The sequence below is a fragment of the Phoenix dactylifera genome, chromosome 8 (genome assembly GCF_009389715.1).
Source record: "Phoenix dactylifera cultivar Barhee BC4 chromosome 8, palm_55x_up_171113_PBpolish2nd_filt_p, whole genome shotgun sequence".
NCBI classification, from domain to species: domain Eukaryota; kingdom Viridiplantae; phylum Streptophyta; class Magnoliopsida; order Arecales; family Arecaceae; genus Phoenix; species Phoenix dactylifera.
The window spans coordinates 17,835,879-17,850,537 of record NC_052399.1 but is presented as its reverse complement, the minus strand read 5'-3'; the positions used below and the strand labels follow the sequence as shown (position 1 = coordinate 17,850,537).

At 42.1% G+C, this 14,659-nt stretch overlaps 2 protein-coding genes across 4 annotated transcripts; both read right to left on the bottom strand.

Annotated features, from left to right (window-relative positions):
* Positions 1–522: 522 nt before the first annotated feature.
* Positions 523–2,432, bottom strand: LOC103718541 (acyl-lipid (9-3)-desaturase-like). Its single transcript, XM_008807411.4, has one exon. The coding sequence runs from the start codon at positions 2,174–2,176 to the stop codon at positions 827–829; it is 1,350 nt and encodes a 449-aa protein (XP_008805633.2). The 5' UTR covers positions 2,177–2,432; the 3' UTR covers positions 523–826.
* Positions 2,433–5,599: 3,167 nt separating this feature from the next.
* On the bottom strand, positions 5,600–12,519 carry LOC103718542 (S-type anion channel SLAH2-like). Of its 3 annotated transcripts, XM_039129118.1 has the most exons (7): positions 12,262–12,519; positions 9,260–9,415; positions 8,218–8,742; positions 6,989–7,759; positions 6,434–6,465; positions 6,244–6,328; positions 5,600–6,109 (listed from the first exon to the last, which is right to left on the bottom strand). In XM_039129118.1, exons 2-7 carry the CDS (start codon positions 9,398–9,400, stop codon positions 6,107–6,109), a joined length of 1,557 nt encoding a protein of 518 aa, XP_038985046.1. In that variant the 5' UTR covers positions 9,401–9,415; positions 12,262–12,519; the 3' UTR covers positions 5,600–6,106. The 3 variants fall into 3 exon arrangements, with proteins under 3 accessions (XP_038985046.1, XP_017701059.2, XP_038985044.1); XM_017845570.3 differs by having other exon boundaries at positions 5,600–6,328; positions 12,262–12,515; XM_039129116.1 differs by lacking the exon at positions 12,262–12,519 and adding an exon at positions 10,798–11,624 and having other exon boundaries at positions 5,600–6,328.
* Between the last annotated feature and the right edge of the window lie 2,140 nt (positions 12,520–14,659).

Here is a 14,659-nt window from a genome sequence, read left to right as displayed (position 1 = left end):
AGGAACCACAAAAGAAGAACACTGAGCAGAGAGAAGCATGAATAAGAATCCGCAGAACAAGCAGTCAGTATACACCGTTGAAATCACCATTTGTTCCAAAAGCTTAAGCTTATAGGATGAGGTAGATTTATTTATATATTTTATATTTTCTTACATTCTTCCTCACATGTGGGCCGGACTTTCCTTTAATGGATGAGCCCAACGTATGAAATTTTTAATAATAAAGTTAAAGAGTGCGGAGATAGGGTTCAAACTATGGAGCTGATACCATGTTAAAATCACCAATTATCCTAAAGGCTTAAGCTTATAGGATGAATGGTGATTTCAACATGGTATCAGAACAGAGGTCCTGAGTTCGAACCCTATCTCCATATTCTTTAACCCTATTATTAAAAAAATTTCACATGTTGGGTTCGTCCATTAAGAAAAGTCTATTCCACATGTGAGAGAAAGTATAAGAAAATATAAAATATATAAATAAATCTATCTCATCCTATAAGCTTAAGCTTTTGAGATAAGTGGTGATTTTAACATACACCCATTATACTCGGAACATACAGAGCCAAGCATGCGCAAAATTGTCCTTTTAGATTACTTCTTGGTCTCCTGATATAAGAACATAATTTTGCGGTGCTACCAAAAATCTAAATACAGAAAGAAAACAAAAGCAGAGTTGGATGCAACAATCTTGGCTCTCATGCAACGATAGACAGAGTCCTCTGGCGCGTGCTTTCTTTCTCAGAACAATAATCCTTTCCCGTTGGTCACAACCAATGAAAGGGGAAAGAATGCCCCTGAAACACCAAGTGAATAATCCTTGGAAGCCTCAGCCATGGGTGTTCACAGCCTCCCAGACCAAATTCTTGGGCACCGGGTTCGTCAAGTCCCGAGCTTGCAGTGCCGCGGTCCTCAGAGTCCCGAGCGTCCTCAGATTTGCATCCCAGAATGATGCAGCTGTGTATGGCAAGGCGTGCTTCTTGCAGAGCTCCTTCACATACGGAGAGATCCTTCGGAGTTGGCACCTCGGGAGGCGGGGGAAGAGGTGGTGCTCCACCTGGAACTGCAAACCTCCATGGAACCAGTCCATCCAGGGAGGGCACAGGATGTCGAGCGTCCCCATCGTCTGCTTCTCGAACCAATCATTCCCACGAGGCGGCCCGACGTAGACGCTCGCCGAGAAGTGGTTGAGACAGAACTGAACATGCTGGATTCCGGTGACCGCGAAGTTCGCCGCAACGAATATCGCCCTCTCGGTGCAATTGGGCAGCGCGGAGACGAGCAGAGGATACCAAATCCAAAAGATGATGCACCCCACGGTCTCCTGCCATCGGCCCGGCACCTTCTTCTTCGAGAGCAAGAGCAGCACCGACTGCGCGAAGAGATTGACCCTGGCGACGCACATGACAGGGTAGAAGGTCCAATGCTGGTAGCTCACCAAGAACCGGGCGACAGAAGTGAAGGCGAGCTTCCTCTCGTAGAAGTAGGAGGTCAGGGAGGTGAAGAACTTGGAGGACACGGCGAAGAGGGGAATGTGCTGGACGTCGGGATCGAAATCGAGGCTGTTGCAGGCAATGTGGTGCGCATTGTGGTTCCTCTTCCACCAGCCAATGCTTATCCCGGCGAGGCAGTTGCCGGAGAGGATCTGGATCAGCCGGTTGAGTCCTGGGCTGGTCATGATGTTGTAGTGGCCGGAGTCGTGGCCGAGGAAGCCCGATTGGATCCAGAGGAGGCCCATGAGCAAGCCGCTGATAAGATGGACGAAGGTGCTGGTGGAGAGGAGGACGCCGGAGACGGAGACGAGGAAGAAGAAGGCCATGGAGATGAGGGAGCAGAGGACGCCGTGGCCCTTCTTCTCGAAGAGGCCGAGGCGGGCAAACTCGGCGACGAGGCGGCGGTAGTCCTTGGAGACGGCGGAGACGCGGTAGTCGGCGAGGTAGCCGACGAAGAAGCGGTCGAGGAGAGCCCAGGTGGTGCCAGGGTGGTATGCGACGAAGGCGTCGGTGACGTCCTGGCCGGCGAGGTTGAGGAGGGGGATGTCGCCCCCGGGGTGGTCCTTGACCCACCCGGTCACGTCATAGACCTTTCCCTGGATCGAGATCCAGAGGTCGCCCGGCGTGTTGTGACCCCGGAGCTCCTCGGAGGTGATGTACCTCCGCTTCTCTCCTTCCATAGCCATTCCAAGCACGAACAGGAAAATGGAAGGAAGAGATCAGGAGCCGAGAAGGGATCCCAAAACCTCCCCCTTTTGTTCCCTTGTTCTTTCTCTCTCCCTCCCTCTACGAGTGTGCTGAAGGAGGGGAAGATCCCTCCAAGAGCATAGAGGGATGAGAAGAAAGAGGAAGGGGAAGACGAGCTTACGGGCTCGGATGCGAAGGCTAAACATGGATCGGTGGTCGTTTAGGAATGGGGGAACGGAGGGAGGAGAAATGCTCGCGAGGATGACACCCGCGATCCCTGAAACCGCCATGACAGCAGCAGCGTGAGCTTAGATTTGTTGTTTTTATTTTTAGGTAGAATTCGTTTTAGATATAGGCTGGATATACCTTCAGATTTTTGACCGGTTTGAATCATGAGCGGGGCCCGACGTCCTTCACCCATTAATACACCTAAAAGCCATGAGGTTCCTGGGGATCCAGGCAGGGCCACCTTTTTCTATATAAGATGGGATGCTCTCGTCTTGCCGCGCGAGCATGGCAGTGTCCTATATTTCATTTTATCGGATAAATAACGCCAATTCCACCCTCAAGTTTGCTGGTTCGGTTTGTACCATCTAGTTCTGATTTTGAATGCAGAAGCAGCAACAGTCAATAATATTTTTAGCTTTATTAATTTTTTTTACTTATTTTTATTTAAATTTATTTTTTAGCATAAATAGAAACGACAATTGGGTCAGATCAAATACAATCGGATTGAATGCTAATTGGGTCAAAAATTCATCAACCGAAATCCGATCTATTTATTAAACAGATCAAAATTTTAAATCTAAACCTGGCGTATTTATTAAATATATAACTTAACTCGATCTTCACAACTCATTTATCAAACAAGTTAAACAAGTTAGACGGATTAAATGAATTTAAACAGGTTAAATAAATTAAGTAGGTTAGATTAAACATGTCAAAAATAGGTTAAGTAGGTTTCAAACAGATTTTAAATAGGTTAAACGGTTGGGTTATAACCTGACCCAATTATTAAACGAGTCAAAATGCGTTAAATAGATCAAAGATTTAAGTATGAACCCAACCCATTTAATAAATAGGTTTAGATGGGTTAATCTATTTATAACCTAAATCCATTTATGTCAAACCCAAAACTACTAAAACAGGTCATCTGCAGGTCAGATTGGCTGAGTTCGGGTCATAAATTGCCATCCCTAGGCACAAATGAGCTGCTATAGTCTCTCAATCATACTATCTTAGTTCATAACTTTGTTCACGATGAATCGTATTCTTGTATACTTTATTTTTGAAACTCTTGATCATGCATATTGTCACGTTCTCATGATTGGATTAGTTTGCAAATGGAAAGTCTGCATTCTTATTGATGTGCTAGTCCGCTAGACAAATTAGGGAAGATGTTGGAGGTGAGAAATCAAGGAGAGATTGATAGAAAATTACATCTTAAAAATTGGCAAAATTAAGTCACTAATCAAAAAAGTCTTCAGATCAACTCATGATATAGTCTCAAGCTTGGTGATTTATCATATTCCCACTCTTGCTCTCTTCCCTTCCACCATTCTTTTTTCTTAACTCTATTGAATCTCCATTTAAGAAGGGCAGTTCAACGGCATGATAAAACATCGGCTCATGCATATGAATATGTATGAACTATGAAGTCATGAACCGAAATATGCTAAAAGTGCAGGCCGTTCGCATGAACCTTACTTGATGAGTTTTATCATCAACTTGTCTTTGTTCATACGACAACACCGTACTTTCCTTTCACTTATGGTAGCCACCATTTTTATAACCTGGGTAAACAAATAATGCATTTTTCTCTTGTGATTGGTGATGGAATTGAGCACTATACTTTTCTCTCATGGATGGCAACTGAGTGAAGTCTTAAATGAAGGTTTGCAGCATGATATTGCCCTACCAAGAAGACAGGGAATATATATATATATGCCATCGCAGATGAGATACTAAAACTATTTTACAATCTAATATCACAAAACTTTATTATGTGTCATGAATAATTTTAGTAGTTAAATTAACAATATTTCTATTCTAGCTAACCTCAGCTTGGCTAATTAGCATTTCTCTTCATGGAAAAGATCCATGTTTTGAGCCGTAGCAACGGTTCTATTATTCTTGCAATTTCTTAGATAAACCCTATCAATCATCAGTGAGTGATTAATGGTTTAGGTTTTGCATTGCGCATTTACCCACCGTCGATGGCAGATCCCTTATGCATGAATAGTCAATAGTGACTAAGTTGTCTTATAATCAGAATTTTTGTAGGGAGGGGAAAGGGGAAGGGAGTAGCTTGTGAATTGGATAAGTTCACCAGGATGGATTCGATTAGTTTAATTAGTTGGATTGGATAGGATATTAAATAGCATTGATAAAAGGGGATTGATTGTAAGTCAAGAATCTAGAAATAGTTTTAGGTCTTCTTAGGGACTTTTTGCTTTTAACATTTTATTCATTAAGATTGTAGATCATTTTCGGTATGCAACTCATAGGCTATGAAACTAGTTAAATAAACATAGAATGCAATTGAGGGCGGTATATCCTATTCGACAAGCAGAGGAGGTAGAGGTCCTCTTGTCTTCTCCTTCTTGAACTCCTGGCGGCCATCTCTCTCCTTCAAACCCCATAGAACCATGCTAGGACTAGGCATGAGGGAAGCAATTACTGCATTCCCAAATGATCTATGTAATCATGGGTAGTTTTTGGTAACGGGCAAATTAACTCATGAGTGAAGTGACAAATGCAGATTTTTTTTTTTTTTTTGATACAACGACTGCTCACACTACTCTAGTATAAATACAACCCACAGAGTCGAGAAAAAGAAGAAAACATAAAGGCAGGGAGTGGCTACAAAGCATATCCAAAGGTCCTCTCCGGAGTAGTGAGCAGGACAAATGCTCCTTCAAACCCCATAGAATTAGACCGCCCGGCTCGAGACCCAACCCAGGGCCAGCCGAGAGGCCACTCAGGCTTGGCCCAAATAAGTCTGTTTGGGTTGAATGACTGGGCTTGGCTTGAATTGGACCTGGTATCCTTGATCCATCTCGGTACCCTCATGTTAGCTCTGCTGTATGGGCGCATACCCTTCACATCTTCTTAAAAAAATTACAACTTGCTTCAAAATTATGGTATTAATCAATTGGGATAGCCCTAAAGTGTGATTGCGCTCAAACAAGAATATTTTGAGGCCAGCTTAAACTTGAAAATTTCCAAGCATGAACTGTGGCTCAATATGCTTGGGCTGGTCGAGAAAAGTAGCCAGGTCAAGTTCAGGCTGGTACACCAAGACCGCTAAACACTTTGTAGGGGTGCTAGTGCAGCTCTGGTTATTTTGGTTAAGGGCTGAAAGAAGTCCAACCTGACATCAAAAATTTTAGTTGAAACGGGGAAAAAAGTTTGCCCGAGTCTGAAATCCATATTCAACAGTGTCTGTCACAATTTTTTTTTTTATCTACAGATCATCATAGACAAATCAACTAGTTTCATGAACCAATAAAACAATTCACTATCATCGCTGCGTTTTATTTTGCACAAAGACCTCTCATTATGATGCAATCTTCACATCCAAATTGTCTCAAACTTCAGACCACATTTGATCCTACTAGTTCCAAAGCTTTGTGAGAGGAGAGGATCCAATCACATCATGACACATTCAAGGACAACGCTGGAAGCCCTGCGGTAATGGAGTCATCCCAAAGAAGTCAAGCAGCTTCAGAGATAACTAGCGTCCTTGAATATCTATTGACACAGAAGCTCCGATTTCTTTTATATCCGAGCCTGCATTTCCTAAATGAGTAGCCCCCATTTCCTTTATATCCGAGCTTGCACTCGTCAGATGAGTAGCCCTAGTGTCATTTACATCTGAGGTTGCAATTTTCATATGAGTGCGTCTCTTGCTTCGCTTTGGTCTCCTATCACTGATAGCAATGGAGATGTCATTCGGAAAGAGGTCATGGAGCACAGATGCATGAATGATTGTGGACACAAGCAGAGCTATTACTGTCAATGTAGATATGCCAGAGAGTAGAATAGAAAGTGACTGAGTAAATACATTCTTCACTTCAGCAGAATATCTGATGGTTGCGATGGAAGCACCCGTCATTGGAAATGTATATGCCCACCATGCTAGAGAGAACCTATTGGATTAACAATAGACTTTAGATGTGCCAAATAATAACAGGATCATAGGGTAGTACAGAAGTCAGATTACTTAAATGAAATGATTATGAAGAATCGAGTACCTGAATCCCCGGAAAAAGTTGATTCTAACAGCCTGCAATACATAAAAAAAAATGCAAGTAATTGTCAGACACCAACTTTTAAAAGACAAGCAAAGATGAAGACCAAGTAATATGGAAATGCGTTCAGCTCTGTTGGTTTGCCATGCAAGCAAGATTCATCACATTAAAGGGATAGCAAAACCGTCAGCAGTACATCAGACGCTATACAGTTCCCCACTTATTCTTCCATCGAATAAGCAATGATCACAAAGTGGAGCATGATTTAACTTACCATGAACCAGAGACTACTACTTGACAAACCAGAGTTAATTTATTGTCATTTCATGTATGCCTATATTTGTGCCAAGTTCTAAATTCTCATGGAAAACAAGCTATCACGTATATTTCCTTCTCATTCAGTTTTATGATGTGACTTATAATGCTCACCATTTCAGTAAGTGATAGTAGAAAAATAATAAGGCAATTTACTAGTCATGTAACTCTTAATTTGAAATTATATCTTCCTCAGAAACCACAACATAAACAACTCAAGAGTGAAGTGACAAATTAACTTACCAGAGAAACATAGAGGAAAAGAGCGATGAAGTATGCAATCCGTGAGCCATAGTCAAATTCCCCAGTAATCGTTGCCCATGCTGTGCTAGCAACACTAGGTGCGGCTACAAATAAAAAGAAGACCGGATGAAGCTCCTTGGGGAGCGTCTCATTTGTTGGAAGCCTCTGGTACAAAGTTACAAAGAGCACAGAGTAATGAGCTAACCCGACTGCAAAGAAGAATATGGGCCCTTCTTTAAGCCCCATCGATGCGCCCAGCAATGCACCCACAAAGTTGCCTACAATTGATAGATGATTTGAGGGATTGGCTACTTTTGAAAGCCTGCGTTTACCACCAGACATCCATTGGCCATATATCTTCAGTTCGAGGCACAATATTGGACCCATAAGCACATACCATAGAGCACTGTGTAGTTTTACTGCAACTATTGGTGGCAAGCCAAGCGTCAAGAAGAGGCAAGTTATCCATGGGGCAAAGAAAAAGTTGACACGGATGGGATGATAGTACTCCCGGCGGACAGCTTCAAAGTAAAATATGATCTTCAGAGAGTAGATGAAGGCCACCGTGCCCATCAATGCAAGTGATACACACCAGAGCACGAGGTTGATAATTGGGCTTACATGCAGAAATGTCGTAGATGGAGATGTGGCTAATGTTTTCCACAAGATGGCTTGGCTGCTCACACCAAGGCACATACCAAAAGATGATATGGGGAAGCGAAGAAGGAAAGGCCACAGCTTGTCTTCAGGAAGGACCAACACCTCAGACGCCTGAAGAAATGTAACTAGTGAGAGAATGAACCATGCTGAAATAGGAAGTTGATAATTGTAAGAAGTGGAAAGCTCTTATTGCCTTACAGGAAGAACTTAATACAAATAGTTGAATTCTCTTATTGGTGTTCAATGAGATATAAGGAAAGACTAATGGCCAGACTAATTACATTATGAAACCACAAAAAAAGATCTATAACATTGTCCGGATTTGATATTAGGATGCATGCACTTTTATAATTAGCAGCTTTACGCCCAAATCCAATATAACACCCTGAATCTCTGATATTATGATAACAAATATCCACTTATCTTGATGTTATTTAGATGCAGAACCATACATCAGCATATGTTCTATCAATCTTGCAAAGATGGAGAGCCTACTGGTGGAATCAATAATAAATAATAATGAATAAATAGTAAGAATGATGTTACTGAATGTCGAAGAGAAGGCATACTCTGAGAGTTTCTAGTTCAGGCCCTTCTAAGGCATCAAAGTAGCGGTCCGGGGCTGGCACTGGCTCGGGTTGACTTTTTGAACCGTTAACCTCCTGTGGTTCCGGTGGCTTTCTGCGAAAGGTTGATATCTGCCTTTCAAGGGCACCAGACCATGTCTTGAAAGAATTATAACTGTGGTCCTTGAGCCGACTACTCCTTGGTACCCTCTGCTGACTCCCTGAAAGATTAAGACCTTTTCTTTCTGGAGTTCCCTTGGCTTGAAATGTTCCTGCTGCCATGGGTTGAGAGTGAAACTTTGCCTGCTTGGGTACTTGCAAGTTGACAACAGGAGAGTTAATGACTAGATTTGGCTTCAGATTAGCAGCACTGCTTCCAGGTTGATTAACTCCAGAAGGTGATGTTGGCATGCTGATGGACACAGAATGTGAATGATGGGGTGGCCTGATGATGTGAACGGGCAAATTTGGAGAAGGTGTGTTGTGTACATTAGCACTAGCATTAAGAAAATTTGGAGGTTCTGCTCCCTGAAATGAAACACAAGAAAATAATTTGGTACTGCCCTCCAGAAATAAAAGATAACCAAAAAATATAGAATTAACTCAGCGTTATTCGAAAAACATATACATGAAAGTAGGCCAAATTCCGTGAAATTTAGATTTGGTACTGAAGATGAATGCTCCGATAATGATCCCCATTCCACTCCTCAGTCAGTTCCCTATCATATGTGGCAACTGGGCATTGATGCAGTGGGGAGGGTCATGTAGGGTTTGGGTCAATAACCAGGCACCACATTGGAGCAGGGAATGAAGGAGGGAATAGAGTGGTGCTCTATAGCATTTCTCATCCAAAATATATGCAACAATTTATTCAACACTAGTTCTCAAGAAGATGAAACAAAGGCATGCTAAATTAGAAAGAACATTTCAAGAACAAGCTTACCATTGATTTAAAATTTAGGAAGTAGATGATTAGGTTGGCCATTTTAGTGCCATTTGGAAACTAAAAATTGATCATGGAAATGCTGTGAAAGATATAGCTTACCTTAGAAGCTACAGGATATCCGCGAGGGCTGGGAATGGTATCAAATCCATCAACTCCATTGGATTGGATGAATCTGAAAATAGGTGGAAGTTCTTCAGGGTCACCTTGAATTGCTGAGCCAATGCTGTCCTTGTTGTCCATTATGGCACAATAAATCTACAAGAATTTAGGAAATCAAATATAAGCATCAATATTTACCACGAAACCTCTGTCAAGCGTTGGAAGGAAAAAACATTCATACAATAAAAAGAATGTAAACCTAATTGAGGAAATTTTCAAGCTGTTATGTCCAAAGGTAGATCCTAATAACAAGCAATACCAGCTATGATGCACTCCTTCAGCCTTCGGGGCATTCAAGCTCAACAGAGTCTCTCTGAAACCCAGCACTAGTAAAAGCTACACTGATCCATCTTGATCAATTGAGGTTGCAAACACGATGATACGCATGCCTCCAAGGAGGTTATAAACAACAAAACATCGCATGCACTTTCGAGCATTTGGGTTGGAGAAGATTCCTTAATGTAAGGAGCCTCTCACAGACCTCATAAACAAAAATGTCCACTGATCCACCTTGGCATATGGAAGTCACAAACAAATGGCTAAACGTCCTCAGTCTAGTGGAATAGGAAGAATAAACTAGAGAGCAGAGCATGTGCTTCCAACCACCTGAGTTGGAGAAGAATCCTAAATCCATTTTAATAAAGGATGGTGGAAACACCATCAAGCACACAAATCAAACCTTTCCCACTAAGGGCAAACCTCGACCACCACATAGAAATAGATCAGAAATCTCAACCACCATGCATGCATGAATAACAAGAATATTATTTCCTTATTTTATATCTACAAACATCAAAATTCATTAAAAATTTAATTAGTTTTTTGATACAAAAAAAATTATAAGGAAAGACCCTGACCCTGTAAGTGAATTTTTAATTACCAATGTTAGCACTACCCTGTAGGTGAATTATAAAAAATATAAATGACTTTTATGATTCACCTACAGGGTATTGCCAATATAGGAAGCAAATGAACATCGGTAATTAAAAGCCTTTACCCATGCATTTTATAATAAATTATACTGCCCTCATCATTCGATTCTACCTTGTATAAATCATTTCTCCCGACTATGATCCAAGCAAAACATCTCCAAGATTTCTTTTCTAATAAATAAACCATCTCCATTATCTCACACATTACCTAATTCCCAGGCCAACACCAAGAAAACCAATGTGATTTCGACTAGATTCAACTACTGTCATTCTAATCCACAAAAACCCAATTTTTATAATAAAATAGCACCTAAAATATCATTTTGTTGCTAAATATAATGCTAGCATGGTTCATTCGTCACCTTGGGAAAGGCCAAAAGAAAGGAAAATCATTGCTTTAAAGAAAACCAAAAAAGCTGCATTCAGCTTATCTTACAAAAGACCACCCACTGCCCATATGATTGTTTGCGATTAAACCAAGATCAAAACTTTCAACCAAAATAGGAAAAAGAAAAGATCAAAACCGAGCAAAAGAACCCAAAACACCTGAAATGGTGGGAATCCTCGGTCTCCCAAGCAAAGCCGGGGATTCAACCTCTCCGCTACGTTGATCGACGGGCAGCAAGGGGGACAAGATCCTCACGGCCTTGGTTCCATAAAGACGAGCGGGGAGCTCGCGAAGGGCCCCCCTAGCTTTTCGAGAAGCTTCTTCGCCGGGGTCCGAAGCGATCGACATCGCCATTGGGCCTTTCTCTTTAGAGGCAAACCCACAAATCCCAGACCTCTAGGCTCTCGCACCGCCGCCACGCGGACTCTGCTTTCCTTCCATCGCTGATGCTTATTTTATTCGTCATTTTCCAAATCCGGCGGATTTCGCGCCGGTCTCCCGTTCCCGGCCGCGTCCCGGAGCTGCGGGAACTCCACTTCCACCTAATCCTAATTTTGTAACCGCAAAAGGACAAATTCGCGAGGGGCATCCGTAGTTGCCGGGCCCGACACGGGACACGCGGCAGGCACTTAGGGTATCCATATCATCTTGTGGACCCTGCGGTCCGCGGCGATGAGACTTCCGCGATTGTGTCCGAATCCACGTCGCGTTAGAGACGATGGATATCTTCCTCATGTCAGTACACGACTCCTGATGCTGATCGACGGACGAGCATCTCTCCGTCTCGCCCGATATCTGCGTACGGACCGAGGATCTTGTTCCCAGGCCGAGTCTCCCCTCTTTCCCGGTAATTGGCGAGCAGCCATCGAGGGCAGCGGCAACTTTACTTCATGGTGACGGGACTCAGAAGTTAATTTTAGCACGCAGAAATGGTTTTATCCTTCTTATAATAGAAGAACGTAAAAGACCTATTCATTTCATTTTTTGGGTCATGAAATTTGCCAGAGACAGTATGGTCTCAGACTACTTTTTTTTTTTTTTTAAGATTTTTTTTTTTGTTTTGGAAGAAGAGTTTCAGAGTACTACTAACGTCATCGAAAGCTGGCAGTGTTTTATTCCTTTAGTTGGAAGCAGCTATGCTCGGCCCCACAATCTCTCTCCCTTGGATCCGAGCCTGTCTTCCTTTTAATACAACTTTCTCTTAATCTCTCCTTCACATCTACTAGAGTCTGTCTAGTCACAGCTCGCATCTTCTTTTTCCATCATAGATATCTGTTGTTCTCCCCACTAAAGTAGACAATTTATCTGAAAACAAAGTGACCAAAAGATCATTCCTTTTTTCTCTGTTTTGAGGGAGGAAAAAAATATGAACATACCACTGTCTGGAATATTTGAATCGCTCATCTGCACCACCAAGGAATCACATTGTTTGTACCGTGGAACAAAAAAAAACATCACGTTATGGATTCAGAAACTAAGGACCATCCCGGACGTGGGGGGAGGAGATCATACTAAACTCACACACCAAGAGGAAGATAACAGATCAAAACAGACACAGATCAAGACTAGAACTGCCATGTTATCATACAAATAATCAGCAACATCATTCGATTCAAACTCACCGGTTTCCTTCTCCGATAAACGGCGCAGCGGCGGGCCGACTCACAGACCTCTTCTTAAAATGCAAGTAGAAAATTTCCGCTTCAGAGGTTTTCTTTCTGGAACCAACTCAAACAGCTGGTTCCAGCGACAAAAAAACCAGAGCCCACACGGACACAACTAAGGCCTGAGAGCTTTCTTTCCCGTCCCTTTGCCTTCCCCTTATTTAATTTATATAGGCAGGGGAAGGGCAGAGCCAGTAGCGCTTCTTCCAGGCAGGTGGCGGTGGGCGCATGGCTATCTGGAAAAATGGCATGACAGCGCAAACAAACGCATGACCACTGATTTATCTTACTGACGAGAAAAGATTGGTTGCAAAGAATTGGGTTCTCGACACAATTCGACAAGGGACATGAATGATTCCGTACCCGATCAGTACAATAGAAGTTAGGTGGATTGGATTGGATTGGATTGGATTGGTTGCTGAGTTAGGGCTGAAATTGACACTCATAGTGGGCAATGGGCGAGACCCAAGTTGGATTGGTCCCAATTTTGTACTGTGTCAGAAGTTGGTGGTGGGCGCATTAGTAGCCGGGAAAGTGGTTCGACCACCCAAAAAATTGAATGACTGTAGGCCTCCTTTTTTTGCCTTTCAGTAGAAATGAATTGAGCTACAGCAGGTTGATCTTTTCAGTGCAATCAAATAGGAAGATGTGGTTTGTTTCATGCCCTATTCTGATGATTACAATTAGGCAGATCGAAAGCAAGTTAGGTTAAATCAAATTATCGGCCAGGGTCCAAAACCGCCGGATTTAATACGCAATGGGTCGGATTCAGGTCGAGCCACATGAATCAATGGGCCATACTGTATAAATTAAAAGCGGATCGAACTAGGTCAGATTTTTTTGACAAAGCTAAGATGGGGACAAGTGGAGAAGTTCGGTCATGCATGATATTGGTGGTGGCTGGTTTTGGCATTACCCAATTTTTTTGAAAAAATCAAAGATCCTCCTCCCAAAGTCACTCAATATTTTTGTGATTTGTTATTTTTATGACTATTTTCAATCCCACACGTATCTGATCTACCGGTGCAAACTAATTTGCGTGGAGGAGCCTTGAACGTTAGACAGTGCCCATGTCTCTGTACCTGCTCAAAAGCAAGGAGAAAAGAGAGAGACTGGTACACTAACAATGGAAGGTGTGACTGAAATAAAGGACCAACGAAAGTTACGGAACTAACTCTCCACTTTTGGCTCCCGAACATCCGGATGCATTAGTTTCTAAAAAACCAGATCCTTTGATAGCCAGCCATTTTTTATCGCGGCCATTTACAGCATTTTATGATACCAACAACCTCAATATGAACATGCATGGAGAATATGCTGCAGAGGTTGTGACAGAATATAATTAATTGCAGGTAACAACTAAGCTGGCGACCACCAGGATTATTATAGTGATGATGTTTCTGCCGAGCACTTTTAAGAACGATTCCATGAGATCTTTCTCAAGGCTCCAATTCTTAACTGGTTCGGTTCAGGTTTTTAAATAGTTGAAGCAAAAATGGTTAGTTGCTATCAATAGAAAATTATCCTGATGAAGAAAAAATAAAAGTTCTCTTACGCCATCTTCTTCCCATTAGCTCTATTGGTTGCACTCATTTTAGAATAGTGTGAGCAACCGTTGTACCAAAAAAAAAAATTTTTTTTTTCTTAGAAGGTCTCAATCAATGGTTAGCTATGGCTCATGTACTTGAGTATATATATACAAGTATATTTCTGCGTGCTTTCCAATTGATGGTTGCTTGTTACATTGAAGTCGGTTTAACTTTGTTGTTCTCAAATTACTTTGACATGTGTGGCCAGCTCTTTTTTTTTTTTTTTTTTTTTTGAATTTGAACTTGCTAAAACAATATCCCACCCTCCACAATATGATACATACAAGTACATGCGGTAATCAATTAATTGATTGCAAATGCGAGCCATGCCACAAGTATCTTCTCCCCCTAATTATGTCAAAAAGGCATATGCCAATTACTTGCCTACAAAACTATTCCATAGTTCCTGTGAATACCATGGAGGCATCCAGGCCACCTCTAAAATAATGCCTGACATATGAGCATTAAGTACTTCCGGACGCAGACAAACTTGTCCATGCGCCACTACTGAAACATGACAGAGAGACAGAAAAACGTCAACGAAGCTTAATGAAATAATCTAAAAGACATCAAGTCAGGAGAGAGTTCAACAGCGATCAGCAACGTTAATAATAATCTCAACAAATAACGTTAAGAAAAGGACTGAAAAGCTATATACTCAGTTCATGTACGTACCCTCTGACCTTTCACTGTTCTGCCGCCGAGCTGGTTGGTTCCACGTATCACAGAGCAGTCTTATTCCACCAAACCACCAAGACCAGAGTGTG

Excerpts from the sequence above, each read along its gene's own strand:
- LOC103718541 (XM_008807411.4), bottom strand. The coding sequence starts at position 2,176 with ATGGCTATGGAAGGAGAGAAGCGGAGGTACATCACCTCCGAGGAGCTC.
- LOC103718542 (XM_017845570.3), bottom strand. The coding sequence starts at position 9,400 with ATGGACAACAAGGACAGCATTGGCTCAGCAATTCAAGGTGACCCTGAA. Across the intron at positions 7,760-8,217 it reads CTGAACTAGAAACTCTCAGA|GCGTCTGAGGTGTTGGTCCT; the intron begins GTATGCCTTCTC and ends ACATTTCTTCAG. Across the intron at positions 6,466-6,988 it reads TTTTCCTCTATGTTTCTCTG|GCTGTTAGAATCAACTTTTT; the intron begins GTAAGTTAATTT and ends TATGTATTGCAG.